Below are 22518 nucleotides of genomic sequence, written 5' to 3' on the forward strand. Positions count from 1 at the left end.
AGCTAGATTGTTTTTCAGTTTACCCCAATAAAACTTAATCACCTAAAATGTCATTAGCCCTGCTTTCTGGCATACTTTTCTCATCTCCTTTGACTCAGTTCCCCCTGTGCATTAGCCATTCAAGTCATACCTGTGTTTGAATATCACAGTGCTTGGTAATTGTGTAGCAGCTTAGGTCACTAGATTCCCCTGCTTGCAGACCTGGGAGTCTCTCACTATTTGAGTGTCCTTGTTCTTGCAGAAAAACTCTGGAAGGCAGTGGAAGGAAGCCACCATCCCTGGCTACCAGAACTCCTACACCATCTCAGGCCTGAAGCCTGGTGTGATATATGAAGGACAGCTCATCAGTGTTCAGCGGTATGGTCACAAAGAAGTCACCCGCTTTGATTTTACCACAACCAGCACCACAGCAGTGACAAGTAAGTTGAACAGCAGGGCATCCAGAAAAACCTAATCTCCTTCACCCAAGTCTGTGTTGTGTGTATCCCAGTTAACACAAAAGTAGCGGTGGTTAATTAAACCTCTCTTTCTTCTTTCTTGTAGGCAATACTGTTTCAGGAGAGACAACTCTTCTTCCTCCTGTGGTTGCTACTTCAGAGTCAGTCACTGAAATTACAGCCAACAGCTTTGTTGTCTCCTGGGTTTCTGCTTCTGACACAGTTTCTGGATTCCGTGTTGAATATGAGCTGAGCGAGGAGGGTGATGAGCCGCAGTATCTTGGTGAGACAGTATTTGAGTCTACTAGACCAAAGCATTGCTAACAGTACATCACTGCTTTCTGTGACAATCAGTATAGCCAGTGCAAATAGTGAGGATCTCGCTATCTTTCGGCGTGATTCAGTTAGGATATGTGAATGACAGGACTAGCTCAGGTTGAAAGCTCACTTAGTTCATTGTCCTTGCTCCATCTATGGCTGTAAGTTCACGTCCCAGGAAGAGTGTGAGAACAAGGCAAGTATATAGCAATGCCCCCTCAGAATAGTGTCCCAGGATCCTGCAGAGGAAAACTCCGAGCCAGGGCTGGTGGATTTGTAGTAACTGTGGGGAGATGTATTTATTCTTTTCAGCTCCATGAATTTGTCCTGTCTTTTTTTTCCTTTTGAAATCGTGTAAATTTACTAGCTTCCACAGCATCCTGAAGTGAGCAGTAGTGCGGATGGGAAGAGATTTTTCAAACCTGCCGTTGTACCTTTGCTATCTCTTTGTCCTTCCACCAGAATGGACAGGAGAGAAATCATGTCCAAATACTCTCTCTTGGCTACTTGTCATCTCATGGATGTCTGTTCCAGTCTGCTCTGTCAGTTGTTTTGTTTGGATCAGATCTTACTCATCTTTGATAATGTGACAATTTAGCTAAGCTGGGAAGCTGGTTAAAGGCACTGTACTCAGACCTAGAAGTTGAATCCACTTTTCCAACATCTACTGTACAGCCTGTGTCACCACACATAATTTCATCTTAACTTCTTTCTTTTTCCTAATTTCCTGTCTTAACAATGGTAACAGCAATATCTCACAAGGATTTGAGGTTAGAATAGCTATTCTGACGTGAGTGTGATAGAGGAACAAAATAAGAAAAAGAACAGTAATCCTGTGACCTAATAATTCTCCCCTGAACTCACAGGCTTGGACTCGTGAGCAGAAGTGGCTTACGCTGGGACTGCCAGCACTGTCACCACCTTTCTTGTCTGCACACTGGCTGCCCAGACAGCTGAGCTGTACTGTGAAGCAGGTCCTGAGCTCATCTGTCTGCAGACAGAGGTTTACAGGCAAATTGAAAGGCAATTCCCAGTTTCCCTTAAGATGCTTGGCTTCAGTCTGGCCAGCAAGGAGCTGCTTCATGGGGAATTTTCTACATCTGGCATGTAGGTGGACATCTGGGGGAAGAGAGGAGGGAGAGAAGTTCATCAGCCTCATAATGTCATTCTTCTCCACTCATGAGTCAGTCTTTCCACAAAACCTATTCATGTGAAAATTTTTCCATATATTTCTGTACTGAAAATACAACAGTCAGGGTATGAAATGAGTACGTAGCTGAGATGGCTGCATGCCAGCAGTGTGCGAGGAGCTGCTGCTCGAGTTGTCCTGCCATTCCACACATCAAGCCTTGCTGTCCTAGGTGGTGTCTGCTTGCTGAGTGTGGAGACCTGTCCCAACTTTCCACACAACTTTTCTGACGTGGACTAAAGACACAGTGCAGAACAATTGCTGTTTTATTGCAGGAAGACTGTGACTCGGCCCAGATTAGAACAGAGGTCTCAATTATTTCATTTGGAGAGAAAGCAAGAAGATAAGATTGCTAAGGCAATTTTTTTCTTTCCTCCCTCCTTAGATCTTCCAAGCACAGCCACTTCTGTCAATATCCCTGACTTGCTTCCTGGTCGCAGGTATAATGTTAATGTCTATCAGATCTCTGAGGAAGGAGAGCAGAATCTGATCCTGTCTACTTCACAGACTACAGGTATGTGCGAGTGGGTGTTGCAGCACTTTGAAAGTTGTTTTTATAGTTTGCTCAATAAATTTTTGTTGCCTGTTATCCTCATGCTTGCTGTCCTCCTCTGTTTATTCCCTTAATCAGCTCCTGATGCACCTCCCGATCACACCGTGGAAAGTGTAGATGACACATCAATTGTCATTCGCTGGAGCAGACCACAGGCTCCGATCACAGGTTTGTCTAATTGGAATGCACCTGTTTTGCACTACTGGTAGAACCTGAAATCTAGGTAAAAAAAAGAAAATGAAGTATAACTCTGGGACAGAGGGCTAGTGCATAATTCTGCCCCATCCAAGAGGCAGCTGGAAAGCACATGGGCAGTTTAGCATTTGCCTGGTTTCACTGTCTGAACCAAGCCATTCAGGAGGCTGGATGCAAAACAATTTCTTCTGGATTTGTGTTAAATACAAAGAGGAGGTTATGGGGCTTGTTTGTATCTGTCATCCAATCATCCCGTAGCAAGCATGAGAACTGTATAGACCTAAATCCTCATGTCAAAACTCAGAAATATTCTAATCCAGGTCAGATTATGCTTTGTGAGGCATTATAAGTGTGTGATCTGTAGATGGGACATGAGCACATGCAAGCCACAGGTCCTGCTGAAGTTCAGGACTACTTTTATGAAACCTTAGTAGGGAGATCAGTTTATCTCTCCTTTATATCATTCCTTGTGCTGACTTACTGATTGTGGCTGAGGACTGTATATACTTCTCTCGCTTTAGGCTACAGAATTATCTACACACCCTCTGTGGAAGGCAGCAGCACAGAGCTCAACCTGCCTGACACTGCAACCTCTGTAACACTCAGTGACTTGATGCCAGGTGTTCAGTACAACATCAGCATCTACGCAGTGGAAGAAAATCAGGAGAGTACTCCTGTCTTCATCCAACAGGAAACGACAGGCGTTCCCCGTGCAGGTAACGATCAGCATGCTCTGGATATCAGTCACTGAGTTTTCTGTTAGTACATAGAGCCAAATGACAATGCAGGCTGACCTTGCTCTAGCTAAATGAATCCTTAAAGGGACTCAATTCTGGTTTTTGTCGTTGTTGTGTTTTTTAATTGTAAATGTCACTGGTATTGAAGCTCTATAGTAAAGTCATACTCACTTATGAACTGACACAGTCAAGCCACCACCCTTCAGTACCAGGGTTGTAATTCCTAGGGATCAGACTGCAGGAAGGTCAGAAGGTTGGTCTTGCATTGTGTCTACAGAAAAGAAAGATCAGAGTTTCCTCAGTTGTCTTAAGGGGATTCTGCTAAGAGATCTTCTTAAGAGCCTGGTAAATCATTTTGCCTCAGTGCTTGGCCTGCACGTGTTTAAGGTTATATACTCAGATGCTGCAACAGAAAGCCCAAATCCAAATCGTTCACCTGACTTCTCCCTCTCCCCTCCAGTCCTAACCAGTATTTTCCACTGCAGTCAGTGGGGATGGGAGATTGCTCAGCATTGACTGTTGTGCCAAAATAACACCATACGATTTAAACTTGAGGCACCCACAATTAAAAAAACTACTGGTTTCAGGGTTCTTTAAGTATCCAATTGGGCTGAATAGCCAAACCAAAAGAAGGGATAGTGAAAGAACTGGGATCTGATGTGGTAGCAGTGGAATTTGATGGTCCTGCAAGTTGCAGGCACGTGTTTGCAAGTGGGAATTCACCAGGAATGAACTCAGCTCAACAATTTTATGGTTTGGCATCTGTGTCTTCCAAAAATGTGCATTGGTTAACCTTAGGGCAGTATCAGTCCTAATCTGAAGAAACTTAATTTGAGCATAGGAATTCAAGGGTGCAGTACTGTGGACCAGCACAGAGGGAACTGGATTTTGTCTTTGACTACAGTAAGGCCAGATCAGCCCCTGTATTTGTTTAATTATAAATGGTAGATTTTAAATTAATTACAGACATTCAGAACATGCCATGGGTTTTGAAAACCCTCTCTTTTAATTTTAAAAGGAGGTTCCTGTTTCCAACCCCTGGATTTTTTTTTTCACCCCCAGGCTTTTGCTTTTGCATATATTTGAAGATCTGTAGCATATTACATCTGGACTTTCAGCTCTCTTTCTGTGACAGCAAGCTACTTTCTATGACTGAAGGCATAAAATACTTAACATTTTGAATTGTAGTCTGTTTGAATATGGGGAATGTGTGTATACATGTTTACAGTAAGGTTACCATGATATTTTAATTTGGTAAATATTCTTGGGCTAGCCATTGTTTGATGAAAATTAACTTTATTTTCTTCTGTGTAAACCTATAACTTCTGCCAATTGCTAAGGACTCCCTCTAACACTGTTCTGTCGCTCTGCTTTCAGATGAAGTTCCTTCACCCAGAGATCTGCAGTTTGTGGAAGTTTCTGATATCAAGATCACCATTATGTGGACTCCACCACAGAGCCAAGTGTCTGGCTATCGTGTGGAAGTGATCCCTGTCAATCGCCCTGGCCAACACGGCCAGAGACTGCCTATCACCAGGAGCTCTTTTGCTGAAGTTCTTGACCTGCTCCCAGGAACAACCTATCTCTTTAAGATCTTTGCCGTGAGCCACGGCAGGGAGAGCAAACCTTTGACTGGAGAGCAAACCACCAGTAAGTGTCTTTCCTTCGTGCTTTTTTCAACCTTTTGAAGTGCATATTTCTCTGTCGCTTAGAGAAATATATAAACAGAGCACTTAAAGTGCAACAGTTATAGCCCAGGAGGTATCCCATAAGTAGGATCACAGGGCTGGGAATTCGTTCAGTCAAACAATGATCTCTTCAGCAGATTTATCCTCCTCCAGGGCTTTCCAATGGGAGTTTAACTCTCATGGCACTTTAAAACAATTTCATATGGCTGGAATTCAACTTTCTTATTACTGACTGAGAATTGATGGGCCCTGCAGTTCTTTTACAGCACAGATCGCAGCCTGTGAATTTTTTTTTTTTTTTGAGGATACCTTAAGGCAGATTTCAGCATGACTTAGGAGCCTTGCTGAGATTGCTCTGAAAATCCCTATCTCCTTTCTGACAGCTACATACCTATTTGGCTCCACTGTCAGCAGCAGGAGTTCTGCATGCACATGTAAGGACAGGCCTTGTGTTAAAAGGACTGCATTTCAGTTTTGTCAGGTCAGGCCTGGCTTTCTACAGGCTGTCTCACCACCCCAGAAATTTCACTGTCATCCCAGTAAAACCTGGGGAACTGGTTTGCAGCGACCTCAGTGGACTGTTGACAGAAGCCATGGGGAGCATATATTTTTCAGGAAGGGTCGCTCAGAATCTCTCAGAACCTGATTGCTAATGACCTAGGGGCAGTGCACCATGTCACCAGTGTGAGGCAAGATGACAAGCAAAGTGCACAGTCTGTCAGGCATTGCTTTTTGCTTTTCAGAAGTGCAGAAAAGAGAGAAGCAGTGCCTGGGTTAAGATGTAGGCTTTGAGATGGAAGAGGAGTTTAGCCTGAGTTCAGGTGGTTATCTCCATTTTTGATCGAGGAGAAACAGGTCAGACAGAACCAGGGACAGAGTTCAATTGAAAGATCCTGTTTATTGGGTGACTCGGTGTTTGTGGTGTTTTTTCACTGAGTCGCATTATTCGAAGGACCAAAATTCAGCTGCGCATATCTGCTTTTCTGATACTTTTGAGTAAATGAGAGCAACTTTTGAGAATCCAGCCCAACTCTTATAAAGATGAGAGGGAAGGAAAGGAAATGGGATAATCTGTGAATATAGCCATGCTGTTTGAGAAATACCATTTACTTACATCCATAAAGTTAAGAGCTGTGATTAGTGCCTCTTCTTCTTACCATCTCCCTTGACTATGCAGGGAGAATGGGATCCTTATCTTTGTCCTCTGATACAGGTATCTGATTTGAGCATAACACAGATGGTGTGCACACCCTCCTCTTTCAAGTGAGGCTTTCAAAAGCAAGGATGTGACTTAGGAGTTTGAACTCTCTTGGAAGCATTTAGAACAAGAAGGGCTCAGTTCCCAGTTAGATCTGTAGTTTTTTGTGGTTGTTTTCAGGAGCCTTGGCTAGGTGTAGAGCCCCTCTGAAAGTCCATGCACAGAGGTGTACATCAGAGCATAGACATTTGATTCAGACAGCACGGGGCTAGTTACAAATGTCTGGAATCATTTTCCATAGGCTATGATCATCCGCTTAACTGCTTTGCCTAAACCACATTTCAGAAAGTATTCACATAAATTGCATCCTGTAATCGAAAGTCCTGGGAAACAGAAATCATTCAGAGTTCCCAAGGAAAACCCTGCAGCAAAAGTCTCTTCCCACGGTGTAAATGTGATTCTCTTTTTGGCCTTCTGTTAAAAAGCAGTCTACAAATAAACTCTTGAGTGTGTGTGTGGCTTTTTAATCTTCCCCTTTTTCCTCTAGTATGGGGAGAGGAAGTGATAAAAGCCTAATAATGCTGGCAAATTAAATTGTGCAGAAAGGAACTGACTGTAGGCTACAAATTGGAGGAAGATACAATCCTTGTCAGATGAGACTTAGCACAGATCCAAGTACCAGGAAGAGATAAAGCTGACTCTCAGCCCGTGGGTTGGAGATGGGCCTAAAGAGGGTCACACTCATCCTTTGTCTTTTAGAACTATCTCCCCCATCTTTGCAAGTGGTGGAAGAAGGAAGTCCTCACCTCCTCTTCCCTCCTTCCCTCAAAAAGGGAGAAAACAAAAAGCACAAAAACTGCTTCCCACTGAATCACTGGGAGAGTGATGAAAATTATTTTTATCAGAAAAATTTTATTTACTCAGGGGGAGAAAAAAGAATTTGCCATCAAAAAAAGAGCATTGATGGAACTTCTCCTCACTGCTCTTAATTTCAACATATGATTGGGACCTAGAAAAGGTGGGGAGGCTTACCATGTAGATATTATAAACCCTTCGCTGCAGCCAGTGCTACCCTGCCTGCTGTGGGGGCCAATTGCTTAAGTGTCTTTCCCCCTTTGAGCCTCACCTTGTCTCAGCCAAAGGTAGTGACATCTCTCCATTCCCTGGACTCCAGTGTAGTGCTGAAGAAGCTGTGTTGCTTCAGCCTCTTGTTCATGCAGTTTCCTGGGTTATCGGTTTCAGCAGCTTCCCGGGGCAGTGATAAAAAGAGCTGTTGCATGAGTCCCATGGGAGAGATGAGCATGCTTAGAATTGTTGTATAGTCAGTTCCACAGCGTGATTATTTTTAAGTAGATCTAGGAACTGGTTTTCTGCAGAAAGTTGCTGACTGTTATTTATTTTTACATTAAAATGACAAAGTGGGGGTTTTTTGTTTTGGGAAGGGATTTTGAGAGGGCAGGGAGTAGGACTGGGCAAAGATTTAAAAGAATAAATCTTTTTAATGAAAAGGGGCTAATGTTAGGTTTCCGTGCTTATGCTGACAAGTCTAAACTGAGCTGATTTTTAAAAAATGCTCAGCATTCATGAGAAACTATTGAAATTCCTGAGTGCGGCTGGGTTCATCTGTCTCGCCTCAGCCCGTTAGCCTGATGTCCCCATGGGATGGCACGTATGGCAGCGACCCAAATCAGCGCAGCCTGGAATGCACAGGTCTGCCTGGCCCAGCATATCACCGGATGGCACTGAGGCATGGATATAGTTATTGCACTTCTATTTCCAGCTCTCTCATGGTCCCCGCCTTCTCTCTTCCCTACTGTTGCGCTCGCACCCGAAGTGAAAAATACAGACTCAACAACCTCACTGTGCAGCCATGTTTTTTTGCATGGGAATGGACGTATTTTGAAAGTAGGAGTGAAGTAGAGATTCAACTGGAAAATTGATGCATGTTATGCTTTTTCTTCCCCAGAGCTCGATGCCCCCACCAACCTGAGATTCCTCAATACCACGGAGCATTCAGTGTTGGTGTTGTGGACGCGGCCCCGTGCTGTGATCACAGGATACCGGCTGACTGCAGGTCCCACAAGAGGAGGTCAACCAAGGACCTACAATGTGGGACCTTCTGCCACCAAGTACCTTCTCCGGAACTTGCAGCCTGGCACTGAGTACACCGTGTACCTTGTGGCAGTTAAAGATGACTTGCAAAGCACCAGAGAGACTGGAGTCTTCACAACTTGTAAGTATAACAGACACATATTCCTCTTCCCTAACGCCCTGGCCTTTCTTCAAAACTTGTGCTGAAAGTGGCTATTGTGAATTGGTTTACAGAAGAAGCCTTTTGAAGTAGCATTCCAGCAGAACTGCTTAGGAAATATTCCTTGTTCTTCTTTCTGAACTATTTGGCAGGAAAAAAGAGAGTTATTTGCATCAAAAAGCTTTTAGTAAAATATATTTCAGCTTTTTGGTGATTAAAAACAAAGGAGAGAACTTACTACTGGTACTTCAGTTTTTGTTGAACTGAATGACAAAGAAATTTAACTTTACTTGATCATTCCAGTTGTTTGGTTTTGTCATGACAAATCAAGGAAAGCAAACAGCTCCCTTAAAATGGGCAAGGAATAATTAGTCTGTCATTTGTATAAAGCTGAAGGCAGCCATTTCTAAAGCCTAACCATACCATCTAAGGCAGCTCAACTGCAGTTACAGAAACTGACGCAAACATTGCATTTTTCCTTTTTTTTATTTCAGTCATCAGTACTTGTGCTGTTGGCTTGGAAGAAGTATTAAGCAAACTTTGGGAGGAAAGGGAGTTCTGTAAGAACCCACACATACTTCTAGAAAGAACAAATAGATTCACTGTTTAAATAATGATGAAGCAGTCATATAAACTAACAAAATTCAAAGCCATCCAAGCCCAGAACCACATCCTCTTTTCAAAAGAGAATGTGGTTTCTTTTAGAACAATGTGAAATTAAAATAAAGGTTCAAACTTCTAATCAGAGTAACACTGTTGATATTGGCAAGGTGCTTTTTGCTGACAGACAGTCTTACCTATAAATATTTCTCCATTAGGGTATGATTGGATATGTCAGATGAATATTGCCTTCAAATTCTGGCTTATCTGAATGAAACCAGTCCAGTTTAAGACTACAGATTAATAAACAAAGTCTCTTTATTAGTAACGAGGTCAATTCAGATTAAACTCAGTGGAGTTATTTAGACTGATTGTGGGGTACACAAAAGCTTTGACTTCTCTGTGATGCCCCTGACAGATGTCAATGAGAGCACAGATTCCTCAGATTGACTTTGATCTCCTTTTCACTCTACTGACTTCAAAAGAGTTGAAGATGTTGGTGAGGGATGAGGTGGTCCTAGCTGCGACAGCTGGATGACAGACAAGGGTGTAGTGTTCTGCTGATTGAGTGGCATATGGTGGGTGAAGGAAAAAAAGCTGAGTTTTAAGGAACAATTTAGATATCATGCCACAAAAAATATTCCCCAAATTCTTGGGGTTGAATGCATAGAGGACTCATGAGGCCCAGTTTAATATTTTTGTTTTCCTCGGGAACAACAAAAGCACTGGCTCTGATTAGACCACTTGCATACTGTGTCTATCAAGCCCAGCAGCAGACAGAAGTCATCTGTCAGATCCTTCCCAAATCACTGGATTTTCAGAAGTAACATAGTTCAGCACTTACTACATACCTTTTGCTTTGGGACTGCTGTAGGTCTGGTTTTCTAACTGGTTGGTGCCAGCCCAGCAGCTAGATTTCAGATGTCAATTCATTTCACAGATCAGCCTGCTGGTTCTGTTCCTCCTTTTAACACAGAAGTGACTGAGACTTCTATTGTCATCACCTGGACACCTGCCCCAAGGATTGGTTTCAAGGTAGGAGAAACTGAAATCCCGTGTTTCTTTTTCCTCTTGCTTCATTGTGATAGGGAGGACAGATTAAAGCTGTTTGCTCTGGACTGCAGTGAATGTAGCACAAAGGAAGGAGGTGCAAAAGAAATACTGCTTATGAGGGGCTGGTTGAGGTCACAGAGGTCAGTGCAAGCAGGTCCTCAGGGCTTCAGGTCAAGTTCATCAGTGAGACATCTAAAACGCAAGTTACAGGATTAACAGTTGGCTTGAAGCATACTGGCCCATGATACGTTGGATGATAAATCTGGATGCTGACAGTTAGCTGGTATGGGAGTATTTGAGACTGAAAAGCAAACTTTGCTGCTTCTCTGCAGCTGGGTGTGCGCCCAAGCCAAGGTGGAGAGGCTCCCCGGGAGGTCATCTCTGATTCTGGCAGCATCGTGATATCTGGCCTGACCCCTGGAGTGGAGTACACCTACAGCCTCACAGTCCTGATGGACGGCCAGGAGAGAGAGACTCCCATCATCAGGAGAGTGATTACACGTAAGACACGTTTGCTTTTTCACAATCATTCCTTCTTCCACTTGCTTCCCCGGTGGTGCTCCCCAGATGAATGACTGTCTTCTGGGAGTCGGTTCTAGTCTTTTCCTCCTGTCATGGCCTGGAAGGTGTCTGTCTTTTTGATGTACAGGCGACAGTAACACTAGCTCATGTAGTGCAGGGTCACGACTTCAGGAGAATATTTTTTAGCTAATTCTGAAGGGTAAGGCTATAATCTGGGGAGGAGGGATGCTGAGGGAGCTAACACAATTCTTGGTGCCATAAATGACCCATTTGTCTGAATGCTTGCAGCATTGTCTCCACCAACCAACCTGCGCCTGGAACCCAATCCTGATACTGGGATCCTGGTAGTCTCTTGGGATAGAAGCACAACTCCAGGTAACTATGTGAACTCACTGTTGTTCCACAGTGCTAATGTGGTGCCTTGCAGTTCATTAAGGAGATTTTGATGGGAAGCTTGCTGTTGAGTCATTTAAGGAAAAATGTACATATTTTTAGATATATTAGAGGATAGAATTCACAGTTAAGTATAGGTTGCCATAGGACCCTTCATGATTTACATTCCATGTAAAATGCTATTTTTGAGTATGAATGTGTTTTAAATATTTTAGCTGGTTTAGGGATTTGAAGGATTTCTTCAAATATCCCCGTTGGTTTAAAAAAGGTCCAAGGGAAGGAAAGTAAAATGGACCAAAAAGATTTCTGGCGGTGAAGAATGAGTTCATGTTATTGAGAGTAAGCATGGGATTTCGGAAAGTGTTTGAGATGAACTCTTCTCCCACAATAGCTGGTGGGAGCTGTACAACTGACTCCCATAAAGCAAGATTGAAAGCTTTTCCAAACACGACTCTCAGTCAGTGGATGCATGTTTTCTCAACATGTCATGAGATTTTCGGTTTGGTAAGGTCGCAAAGGGGACTGAAATGATGCTGTGCAAGGAGCATGGCTACCTCCTGGGAAGCTTGTTTCAGGGTGCTTGATACAGCACCCTCTTGCCTGCTGGGTTCAGGGTGGCAAAATCACTTATCGAATGTAATGTGTTTGCTTCACTTGTTTATACTGAGGCCTGATGTAAATCAACATGAAATTACTGCATACTGGTATATCTGTGTTTCAGGCATCAGTGGGTACCGAGTGACCACTGCTCCTACCAATGGGCAGCAGGGCTCTACCTTGGAGGAAGTAGTAGGTGCAGATCAGACAACCTGCACCTTTGAAAACCTGAACCCTGGTGTGGAGTACAATGTCAGCGTTTACTCAGTCAAGGACGACCAGGAGAGTATCCCCATCTCTGAAACCGTCACACAAGGTAATGGAAGGATGAGCTGCCAGTCAGAGAGGGACCTGGGGTTGTTGATTGATAGCTGGGTGAACATGAGCCAGCAGTGTGTCCAGGTGGCCAAGAAGGCCAATGGCATCCTGGCTTGCATCAGAAATAGCGTGGCCAGCAGGGACAGGGAAGGGATCTTACCCCTGGACTCGGCACTGGTGAGGCCGCACCTCGATGAGTGGGTTCAGTTTTGGGCCCCTCACTCCAAAAAGGCCATTGAATGACTCGAGCGTGTCCAGAGAAGGGCAACGGAGCTGGTGCAGGGTCTGGAGCACAGGTCTGATGGGGAGCGGCTGAGGGAAGTGGTGGGGTTTAGTCTGGGGAAGAGGAGGCTGAGGGGAGACCTCATCGCCCTCTAGAACTACCTGAAAGGAGGGTGCAGAGAGCTGGGGATGAGTCTCTTTGACCAAGTAATAAGCGATAGGACAAGAGGTAGTGGCCTCAAGTTGTGCCAGGGAAGGTTTAGACTAGATATTAGGAAGCATTTCTTTCCAGAAGGGGTTGTTGGGTGTTGGAATGGGCTGCCCAGGGAGGTGGTGGAGTCCCCATCCCTGGAGGGGTTTAAGAGTCAGGTTGACATAGCGCTGAGGGATATGGTGTAGTTGGGAACTGTTAATGTTGGGTTCATGGTTGGACTGGATGATCTTCAAGGTCTTTTCCAGCCTAGACAATTCTGTGATTCTGTGAGCAGCAGTTTTAGCTACTCAAAGTCAAATTGCTGAGCCCAAGAGCTCTACACTGCAGAACTCCTATTAGTCTGATGGCAAAGGGCTTAGACATGATATTTAGTCTCAAGAAGCAGAATAGCCATGTACCAACATGTGACAGAGCAGTTTTTATACCCATGTATTTCCCTGCATGGGCAGCCTACATTGTCAACAGGGTGGTGGTCAAGAGATGGATCTGTTGTATTGAGTGACAGATATTTAACTTGTCCCTGCAGTGCCCCAGCATCTGGAGCACAGATGGTGGGAATAGGAAGTAGGTAAAGAGAGGTGTGAGTGGGAAGCGAGCACAGGAGGAATTCTGGCAGCAGTAGTGGCAGAAGGTCACTTCAGCTCAATGGAGAGGAATGCTAAGACTGAAAGTTTCATCACTGCAGCACTTCTGGGACACAAAGTGGCGTGTGCCACCTCACATTACATGCTGCGATGACTGCAGAAACTACCTTTTTCAGCCACAGTAGCAAAATTAATATGCATCTCCCCAAATGGTTTCATTTCATTTTCCTCTGTGAGGGCTTTGTTTGTTTGTTTTTGTTTCTGCTCAGCCCTGAAATGATGCCAGCTACTGTGTGTGCTTGCTCTTATAACACTGCTTTAAAATTTCCATGCTTCACTGAAGTGCTGTATGCTCCCTGGGGGTGAACTAATACTGCGATACTGCATAATTAAAGCAGTAATAGATTTAGCCCTTTACCATCTTCTGGTGGGGGAAAGCTAAGAATGTATGTCTTTGGCTTTTAGCACTCTTTTAAGGTGATATGGTACATGCATTCCATGTGGATAAACAATGATTTTACAGAAAACTGGCATTTTTTTGCATCTATTCTGTAAAATATGTCTTTTCCTAGAAGGACATTAAAATACAACATAACTACATATTAAAGACAGTGTCTTGCAATATTACTGTCCCATAGTTCAAGCTAACTTGTAATGATCCAACAGAATGGATACCAAGTCCTGCATCTTTGACTCACCTACTGGTGTCTGATCCTGAGTGAGGAAGAGCAGCCATTTGCTGATTTCAGGATCACCTTGCTGAAGTTACACAGTCAAATCTTATGGCTTAAATCAATACCAATCTATTGACTTGAGCAACCGAGGGTTTGGCCACTGTCAATTAAAGATGCACCTAATATTCCCCACTCCCTGCCCAGTTCTGTTGGACCTAACATGCAGGAAAAGAACAGCTTTGCTAACAGGAATAATACTGATAGAGAAAACAGTCACAGCTGTGCTTGTTTGCCATACAGAAATTTAGGCAATATCTAGCAGGTCATTAAAGAGGATCCTTATTCAGTGGCTCAGTTCTGAGATTTTGAACAATTTAGCCAACAACTCAAGTCAGCCTCTTGGCCACACCGTGTGCTGGGCATAACCTCTGAATACGGGGATGTTGTCACTCTTACAGAATTCTTATCATCTAAAGGTCATTTTTAACCATTTGCCATCTTTCCAAGAAAGTGTTTTATTACTCACAGTTCCATATCTGTTTTTACCACATATATTGCAGCAGTTAGTGGTAAGTAGAACTTGAGGAATTCTGGGCCAGATCCTCAAGCTGTTACAGGGATTTGAGACTTTTTTCCAAGTACAGTGTAAATAGTTTGGATAGCAGATGATCTGCCCTGAAGCTTTGTGATGGTTCTCACCAGCTGAGGGTGTAGTCTTGAGTTAGCCTCTTCAAATGGATTGATATTTTTATGATCCCAGTCATAAGTTAGACTTACCATTTGCACAAGACAAAAATTCTAGAGGGTAAATGAACTATTATTTCAGAAGAGTTATTTTATTTATACGTTAATAGACTTTGATCTCTTGTTTTCTACCTAAAAAAAAATAAATAAATGGGTATGTCTTTTCTGTTTCTATTTTCATCAGAAAATGATGGGTCTTTATGGCTCATCATTGCTCAGAGTAAATTTGTTGCAAGTTAAGTGCCTCTTGTAGATCTTTTTGAAAATTGTATGTCTAAAGTAGAAGTGCATTGTCTCAGGCGATTGGGGTTTCAGGTTCTGTTTGCCCGAGGGGGCAGCTGAGGACTTCATTGAAGGGTACAATATAAAAATAAACAAAGAAAAAAAACCACAACCAAAAAAAAAAACCCACCAAAAAACCTCCTTTTTCGCCCAGACCCCAAGAGAAATTCTGCATATCACCGCAATTGCTTCTAAAGTTCTGTCAATGTAAATAGTGATGAACACTGCTTTTTTCTCCCTTGTCTTTCTTTTGCCTCTGTATGTCTTTGCCTTTCCCGTTTGCTCTTTAACTCATTAGAGGTGCCCCAACTCACTGACCTAAGCTTTGTTGACATAACTGACTCAAGCATCGGCCTGAGGTGGACCCCGTTAAATGCCTCCACCATTATTGGTTACCGCATCACAGTAGTTGCGGCAGGAGAAAGTGTCCCTATTTTTGAAGATTTTGTGGACTCCTCAGTAGGATACTACACAGTCACAGGCTTGGAGCCGGGCATTGATTACGACATCAGTGTAATCACACTCATTAATGGCGGAGAGAGCGCCCCTACCACTCTGACACAGCAAACGGGTGAATTTTGAAAACTTCTGTGTTTTGTGACATGGACGGTGTTTCATGCTGTCAGTGGCTGTCGGGATGATGGGGCTTTGTCCAAAGAGGAATCAAGCCGCTCACTGGAGGGAAGCCAGGCAGACCCAGCTCACTCCTTTTTCTAAATGGCAGCTGGGGATGAATACACACACCTCAGTTTTCTAATTTGAGGCATTTTAATACTGTGTATGGCTGCGGACTTGCCAGGCTCATTCACCTTCTGCTATTCAGATTTCCAGGATCCAGCTGGAATCAAGAGCCTGAAACATGAGCTGTATATTCACCAGACTTTTAAACTGTGATTCCCCAAAGTAAGAGTGCCAGAGGGCGGAGCAGTTCAGCAGACACCCTCTGGCCTTGATAACTATTTGAGCTTCCAGAAGTCTGTTCCCGTGGTGGCCCCACTCTTTCCACAATGCCCCAAAGGATGCGGATGAAACAGCACTCCCTGAGTACATGCCATTGACAGCCATGCCATGCCGTCAAGGGTCTCTCTAGTGCATGAGCAGAAGGCGAGCTGAAAACTGGTTCTTGCATGAAATCTTAGTGTGTTTGAAAATCCTGAGGCTGTAAATCCTTCAACACAAGTAGAAGTAGAGTCATAGGAAATTAGCGATATACCCTCTTCTCTCCTGTGTGTGCATGTATGAATTCTAGATGAGATTACTTTTCCATCTGTAAGCTGCTGTATGGCAACTTTAAACCTCTCTTGGCTCTGCATCTTTAAGAAGAAATCCAGCTGCAAGAAGCACGTTACTGAAACTTGCTACCTTGTTTTCAAATTAGGCCCACGGGGTATATTTAAAGTATTGGGAATTGCCAAGAGGTTAAAGGAGCCTGACAGTAGTACAGACATATTTTTCTCTTAACTACAGTAGAACCGAATGTAGTTTAGAAGTCTGTTTGCATGGGTCTGACACAGTAGTGTGTTATGCATGAGATACTTTCTCCGGTGATTCCCTGAACATGCATCTTGATCAGCTTTTAGGAATCAGAGAACTAAGATATATTTCTTCTTTGCTATATAGCTGTGCCTCCTCCCACTGATCTCCGCTTCACTAATGTGGGGCCTGATACTATGAGAGTGACTTGGACCGCACCAACTTCCATTGTGCTGAGCAGTTTCCTGGTGCGCTACTCACCTGTGAAGAAGGAGGAAGATGTTGCAGAGCTGACAATTTCACCCTCAGACAACGTGGTGGTGTTAACAAGTAAGTGGGTTACCTACATAAGTGAAACAAATATAAGAGGCGCCTTATATATGACATAAGATGAGGCAAAAGAAAAATTGCTTACTGTAAGTGTAACTGGCTAAATTCTCAGCTGATCTAAGCTGATGTCAAAGTAGCCTCATACAAACTCACACTAAATGGGGTTTGGCCGCTTGCTTTACCCATGTTAAAGCCAAACCATGGGGAAGTTTTTCCCATCAATCCAGGGACAGTGATGAATCAGACTATGGGGCAATTGCATTGATTTGCAACCTGGTTAGGTATTAAGAGTAAATACAGTATTATTCACCTGGTTCACCAAAGATGTCAAGGGCTTGCAGTGCAGAGGTTCAGGGAGAGGATCAGAATGTTGAAAAGGTCATTGCTCCTTTGGCTTTGTATGCTTACGACCAGAAAATAAATTCTATTTAGAACCTTACGGGACATGGCAACAAAATGTGGGTATTTTCAAAAAGCTGGTGCAAAAGCTGTGTTACATTTAAAGTTTTTTTTTCTCCACCCTAGAATCAGGTTGGTTGAATGAGAGACAATATGCACTTTCAGGATAAGAGACCAGATCTGGAGCTCATCTAAGTTAGAATAGCTGTGTTGGAAATCCTTGGCCCTATCCCAGTTTATATCAGCTAAAGCTTTGGCCTGGTGCATAACTAAACTACTAAATAACTAGAAGGGACCTTGTAAAAAAGCTAATTGCTTCTAGCCCGTCTCCACAAACTACTGAAGCAGTGATACAGGATACCATGCTTTCAGGCTGAAACATTGCTAGCAACCATAATGCCAGAAAAAGAACTAATTTAAATTTTTGGCTGTCCTGGAGGCTCAGATCTTCCATCAAGCAAAAGCTGATTACCTCTTTTAAGAAACACAAGTTAAAATTGTGTAGGTTGAGTGACTTCTAGCTATTAGTAAAGAAATATGTCTAAATTCCTGTATTTAAACTCCACAGATCTGCTCCCTGGTACTGAATATCTGGTGAGAGTCTACAGTGTTTCTGAGCAACATGAAAGCACACCTTTGTCTGGAATCCAGAAAACAGGTACTTAGATGCACCCCGAGACACACGTGGGATTAATGGCATCCATTAAGCATTCATTAATGGGACTTTGTTGCTCTTTCTTGTGTATTGCCACATTGTTGATGGGTCATGAGCTAGATATCAAAGAGCAACGCAGATGCACATCTTGGGAAACATGAGGAAACTGCGTTTCGTTTTGTCTGAGAGCCAGAACAACTCCTGGTTTTGAAAATAGAGCATTGTAGACCCTGGTGTAAGTGTTCTGACAGTGTTTGCCTGAGAACAAGCCTAGGCAGAGCCTATCATATCTATCTCTGAGTCCTTCTTGTTTCATAACTGTGTAACAGGGTTTTCTGGTCATGTGCATTGTTTTATGCTGTGTTTTCTGTGTGTGCCCTACACTCTCTTCCTGCAGTTGTGTTCCAGTGCTTGTTTATCTTGCTTTGATCCTGAACACATATTTGTTTAGTTCAATGGCTGAATAGCACTTGGCTTAGGATCTGGCAGTGTCATGGTACTGAGCTTAATGAAACATGGCAGTGGTGATGATGATCAGTAGTTCAGTTGAGCTCAGTTCCCTTGTCTCTTTGAAATACCCAGGTCTTGATTCCCCCACTGGCCTCGACTTCTCGGATATAACTGCTAACTCTTTCACCGTCCACTGGATTGCTCCTCGCGCCACCATCACGGGCTACAAAATCCGGCATTACCCAGAGCATGGTGCTGGCAGGCCCAAGGAGGACCGTGTGCCCCCCTCGCGGAACTCCATCACCCTTACCAACCTGCTTCCAGGGACTGAGTATGTGGTCAGCATCATCGCCATCAACGGCAGGGAGGAGAGCGTGCCCTTGGTCGGCCAACAAACAACAGGTAAGCCTTGAGAGAACGCTGGGTAAAAGTTACCGCAAGAACTTTGGGTGTCCTCTAGCACAGTAGTTGCTGTTAAACCAGATCTTTCCTACCAGCTGGTGAAACTCTGCTCATGAGGAAGTGAAGTGCCTTTGATACTGAGGTAGTGCCTGATTTAGAAAAAGGTGGGAGGACTCATGCTACTTTCGGATCAATTCAGATGACTTTAGGGCCGGAAGAACTTTTTTCATTAAATCTAGTCCAATGCCAGATGGTTTTTAATCAGATACATCACTTGTAGAGAGGTGTGTGCACTGGGCTAGAACTTACACACATGAGTAGCAGAGGAGCACGGTATGATAGGTGGAATATGTAGCTGATGTACATTGACTGTGTTTAACCTCTCTCTCAATTCTCTGTGTTTCTAGTGTCTGATGTTCCAAGGGATCTGGAAGTCACCCCCACCAGCCCGACCAGCCTTGTGATTTCCTGGGATGCTCCTGCAGTGACAGTCAGATACTACCGGATCACTTACGGTGAAACAGGTGAGGGCAGGCTGCTGTGGCCAGTCACAGACCAGAAGGTCTATTCTGAGGCCATTAGAAAGCCACAGAAAATAACAAAGGCAAGTTTGACGGCAGCAGACAAAATCTTGTATCTCCTGAGATTCTTGTAGCATATTTAGAGAAGATTGTCAAATATAGGTGCCTTTTTTTTAAAAGGCGAACAAATCGGTTTTTGTCTACCAAAATGAGTGAGCATCTGGAGCACTCCAGTCATTTTAGGGGTGGTTCTGTGTATGTATTTCATTCTTTTCCTTGGGTTGGTCTGAAAAAGACTTTGACCCAGGATCCACTGAAATAAACAGGGTCCTCGTAGGATTGTTCTGGGTTTTGTAATGATTTAAAATGTATAATTTAGAGATCCATTAAACTTCTTTTCCCACCCCACCCTCCTTAGGTGGAAGCAGCCCTGTGCAGGAGTTTACAGTGCCTGGCACCATGTCCACGGCTACCATCACTGGCCTCAAACCTGGCGTAGACTACACCATCACAGTGTATGCCGTAACTGGCCGTGGAGACAGCCCTGCCAGTAGCAAGCCAGTCACTGTCACCTACAAAACAGGTGAGGTCTGTTTAAACAACACCAAAAAAAATACGGAAAAACACTACATCTTTGTGTTGTTTGGAGCTGCGTATCGTGGTGGCCCAGCATGATAATGACATGACACAAAAGGGGATCATGGACTTGGACTTTTGGATGAGGGAGACCCTGTGGAGTCAGATGGGGATACAAGCCATATTTGACTGCTTATTGCAGAGTGGAAATCCTGTTGGGCTCTCATGTCATGGGGTCACTGTTGGCTTAACTCTGGTGCTTCTGGTGCACTGTCATATTATGTGATCCCGATGAAACCTGACTTTCTGACTCCAGGACTGTTGTCTCACTCCTGATCTGGTTATAGCCTAATCCTACTCCTACTGTAGCTGCAGATAAAAGCATTTAGTAGACTTTAAAAGAAGAAAAATCCTCAACTAACATTGATAGGAGGTCTGTCACCCACACATCATGGTTAAGGCTTTTTTGCTCTAGGCTAGCATAAGGGACAAATAAATAGCAACATGAATTTTCTGTTCTAAGAAGCACAGGCTAGAAAAGCAGGAGCAGAATAAAATTCAGGAGGCAACAGTGGAGGGAGGGTTTCCTGTACCAACATACTCAGAAAAAACTGTTTTTGTTGCCCAGAAATAGACACACCATCACAGATGCAAGTTACCGATGTCCAGGACAACAGTATCAGCATCAGATGGCTCCCTTCAACCTCCCCAGTGACAGGGTATCGGGTGACAGCTGTTCCCAAGAAAGGACATGGGCCCACAAAAACTAAAAACGTCCCTGCAGGTAAGAGTACATGACATCCTTCACCAGATCTGTAAAGAATGTAAGCGATGACCACTAGAATCAATACTATAGGACAGTAGGCAGATGCTCGAAGCCAAACTTTCTCCTGCTTGTAGCTTTTTTTTTTTTGCTGTCCTGCTGATTTCAGTTGGGTTTCATCCAGGAGAAGCTAGGGCAAATTTTTGCCCTGAAAGCTTCACATTCCTTTGACACCACTGTGCTGCAAAGGTTTGTTCTTGGCAACTTCAGCGTCTGAAATTTCAAAGAAATGCCACTGGATTTTCTAGCATCCAGCAAAACTTCCTGTGAAATCCTTCTGCAGGTCACATAATGTGACCCTTGGTCACAGCACGGACTCAGTCACATACGCTACAGGCTTGTGCTCGTTAGAGCCTGCCCAGTGTCAGCTCTCGGGTTGCTCTCGGGAACACGCTGTGTTTTGTGGGATCTGCAGAGATCACTACTCAGGTACACCTGTGATGCAGCTGGGTTAATGGTCAGTCTTGTCCCAGAAAATGATGAAACCTGGTCTTCTCTTGCTTTATTTCTTCTACTGTGCTAACCCACCCTTTTAGCTGCAGGGCCTTCAAGCAGGTACAAATTGCAGATGCCTTGTTATGCACTGCCAGAGAAGCATAATGCAAGCAAAGGGCAAACTCAATATGTCAATCATGTCTCGTTTTAACGATATTTATTCATGGTATGGCTTATACAGGCCCTTCATTCAAGGCTACTCAGAGGCCAGTTCTCTGCAGCTTTGTGCAGCAGCAGATGGACTAACATTGTTCTTTCCTGCCAGATCAAACGCAAGTGACTATTGAAGGTCTGCAGCCCACAGTTGAGTATATGGTCAGTGTCTATGCTCAGAACCAGAACGGAGAGAGCCTCCCCTTGGTTGAGACAGCTGTCACCAGTACGTATTTCACTTCACGGTAACAAACCAAACCTTATCTCTTGATGTCTGAATCTACCATGCACTAGCACATTCCCAGTGAAAGCAAGTGACAGGTGCCTAGTCTCCAGGAGAATGCAAAGTGGTCTGCCCTGTGATAAGTACCGTGCCCGTGAATTGCAGTCCCTGGCAAAAACGCAGTCCCTCTCCCTCAAACACTTGCAAAATGCAATTTCCCACCCCCTCAAAATGCTGCGCTTCTGATTTTCTTTCACTAAAGCCGCAAAGTCTTCTGGGGTTTTGTTTGCCGTCAGCCAATCAGTGGAAAAAATGTGCAAAGATCTCCTTTCTGGAGCTAGGTGGCAAAGGTGATTACTGTTGAGGGCTTGGGATTACCGGACTGGGCTTGGGAACTCTTGCCCTGTGCAAGGGAGTAAAGGAAACCACATGAGTTGAAACCACAAGAATTTGGGATGAAGTACTGCAAAAGAAAGGACAGCTCAGCCCTCGAATTGCTGTATCTGCCCATACAAAGCAGCAGTGCTGTTCTGGACACAAAGAGGAGGCAAGAGGGAACGTGTAACTCGGAGACATCTCTGATGTAAAATGCCTTTTTCAGGGACACCTCTGGGGTAGGGATTTGCATGCACATTATTCCCTTGCTCAAGCTTGTATTCAAAACCACAGCTCAGCCCCAAAAACTTACAGAATTGTCCTAAAGACAAGAAGAGCTTCTCTGAAGCTTTGCAGAGATGGGATAAGAGTGCACATCAATTTCAAGACAACAAATTCCTGGGTAAAAATCACCTTTGCCAACTAGAAAATGTAGAAAATTCAGGACTAATATAACATGGCAAATAAAAATGTTGAAATCTTATAGAAAAGCATAATTTGGATCCAATATAAAAATGATATGCTAGATCCTCGCATTTTGTGTAACAAATGGGTATAGCTCTGTGGTAGCCACACTAGACTTCTGTGGAGCAAGACCTTGCTGTCTAGCACTGAGCTCCCACCTTGCTAGGAAAATCTGATTAATTGGTCTAATTGGGAAGTGTGCATATCGCCCAGTTGCACCTGTGGGCATTCCCTGTGCACTCAATACAAAGCTGAAAAGTTTGTTTCTAACTGATTTTAAAATATAATATACTGAGTAATTTGCATTCTTGATAAGTGTGTTAATTGGATATTAATTTATGAAAGAAAATAGCGGGACTGATTCTCCTTGAACTGGCGCTTTGCACAGCAGCTTACAGTAGTGAAAAGT

General features: G+C 43.8%; 1 protein-coding gene across 4 annotated transcripts in view; it reads left to right on the top strand.

Annotated features, from left to right (window-relative positions):
• FN1 (fibronectin 1) overlaps nt 1-22518 on the top strand; it is a 54985-nt gene that overhangs the window by 19352 nt on the left and 13115 nt on the right. For 3 of the 4 annotated variants that reach the window (XM_074872568.1, XM_074872567.1, XM_074872569.1), the window contains exons 14-31: nt 242-419; nt 544-720; nt 2330-2458; nt 2576-2665; nt 3214-3408; nt 4807-5079; nt 8282-8548; nt 10107-10201; nt 10552-10720; nt 11030-11116; nt 11856-12047; nt 16390-16572; nt 17540-17629; nt 18209-18478; nt 18886-19002; nt 19418-19582; nt 20204-20359; nt 21159-21272. In XM_074872568.1, the coding sequence (XP_074728669.1) occupies nt 242-419; nt 544-720; nt 2330-2458; nt 2576-2665; nt 3214-3408; nt 4807-5079; nt 8282-8548; nt 10107-10201; nt 10552-10720; nt 11030-11116; nt 11856-12047; nt 16390-16572; nt 17540-17629; nt 18209-18478; nt 18886-19002; nt 19418-19582; nt 20204-20359; nt 21159-21272 (2947 nt within the window). Of the gene's footprint in view, nt 1-241; nt 420-543; nt 721-2329; nt 2459-2575; nt 2666-3213; nt 3409-4806; nt 5080-8281; nt 8549-10106; nt 10202-10551; nt 10721-11029; nt 11117-11855; nt 12048-15067; nt 15341-16389; nt 16573-17539; nt 17630-18208; nt 18479-18885; nt 19003-19417; nt 19583-20203; nt 20360-21158; nt 21273-22518 lie in introns of all 4 variants that reach the window. The other variant, XM_074872570.1, reaches the window with a different exon arrangement.

The sequence above is a fragment of the Strix uralensis genome, chromosome 6 (assembly GCF_047716275.1).
Source record: "Strix uralensis isolate ZFMK-TIS-50842 chromosome 6, bStrUra1, whole genome shotgun sequence".
Lineage (NCBI taxonomy): Eukaryota > Metazoa > Chordata > Aves > Strigiformes > Strigidae > Strix > Strix uralensis.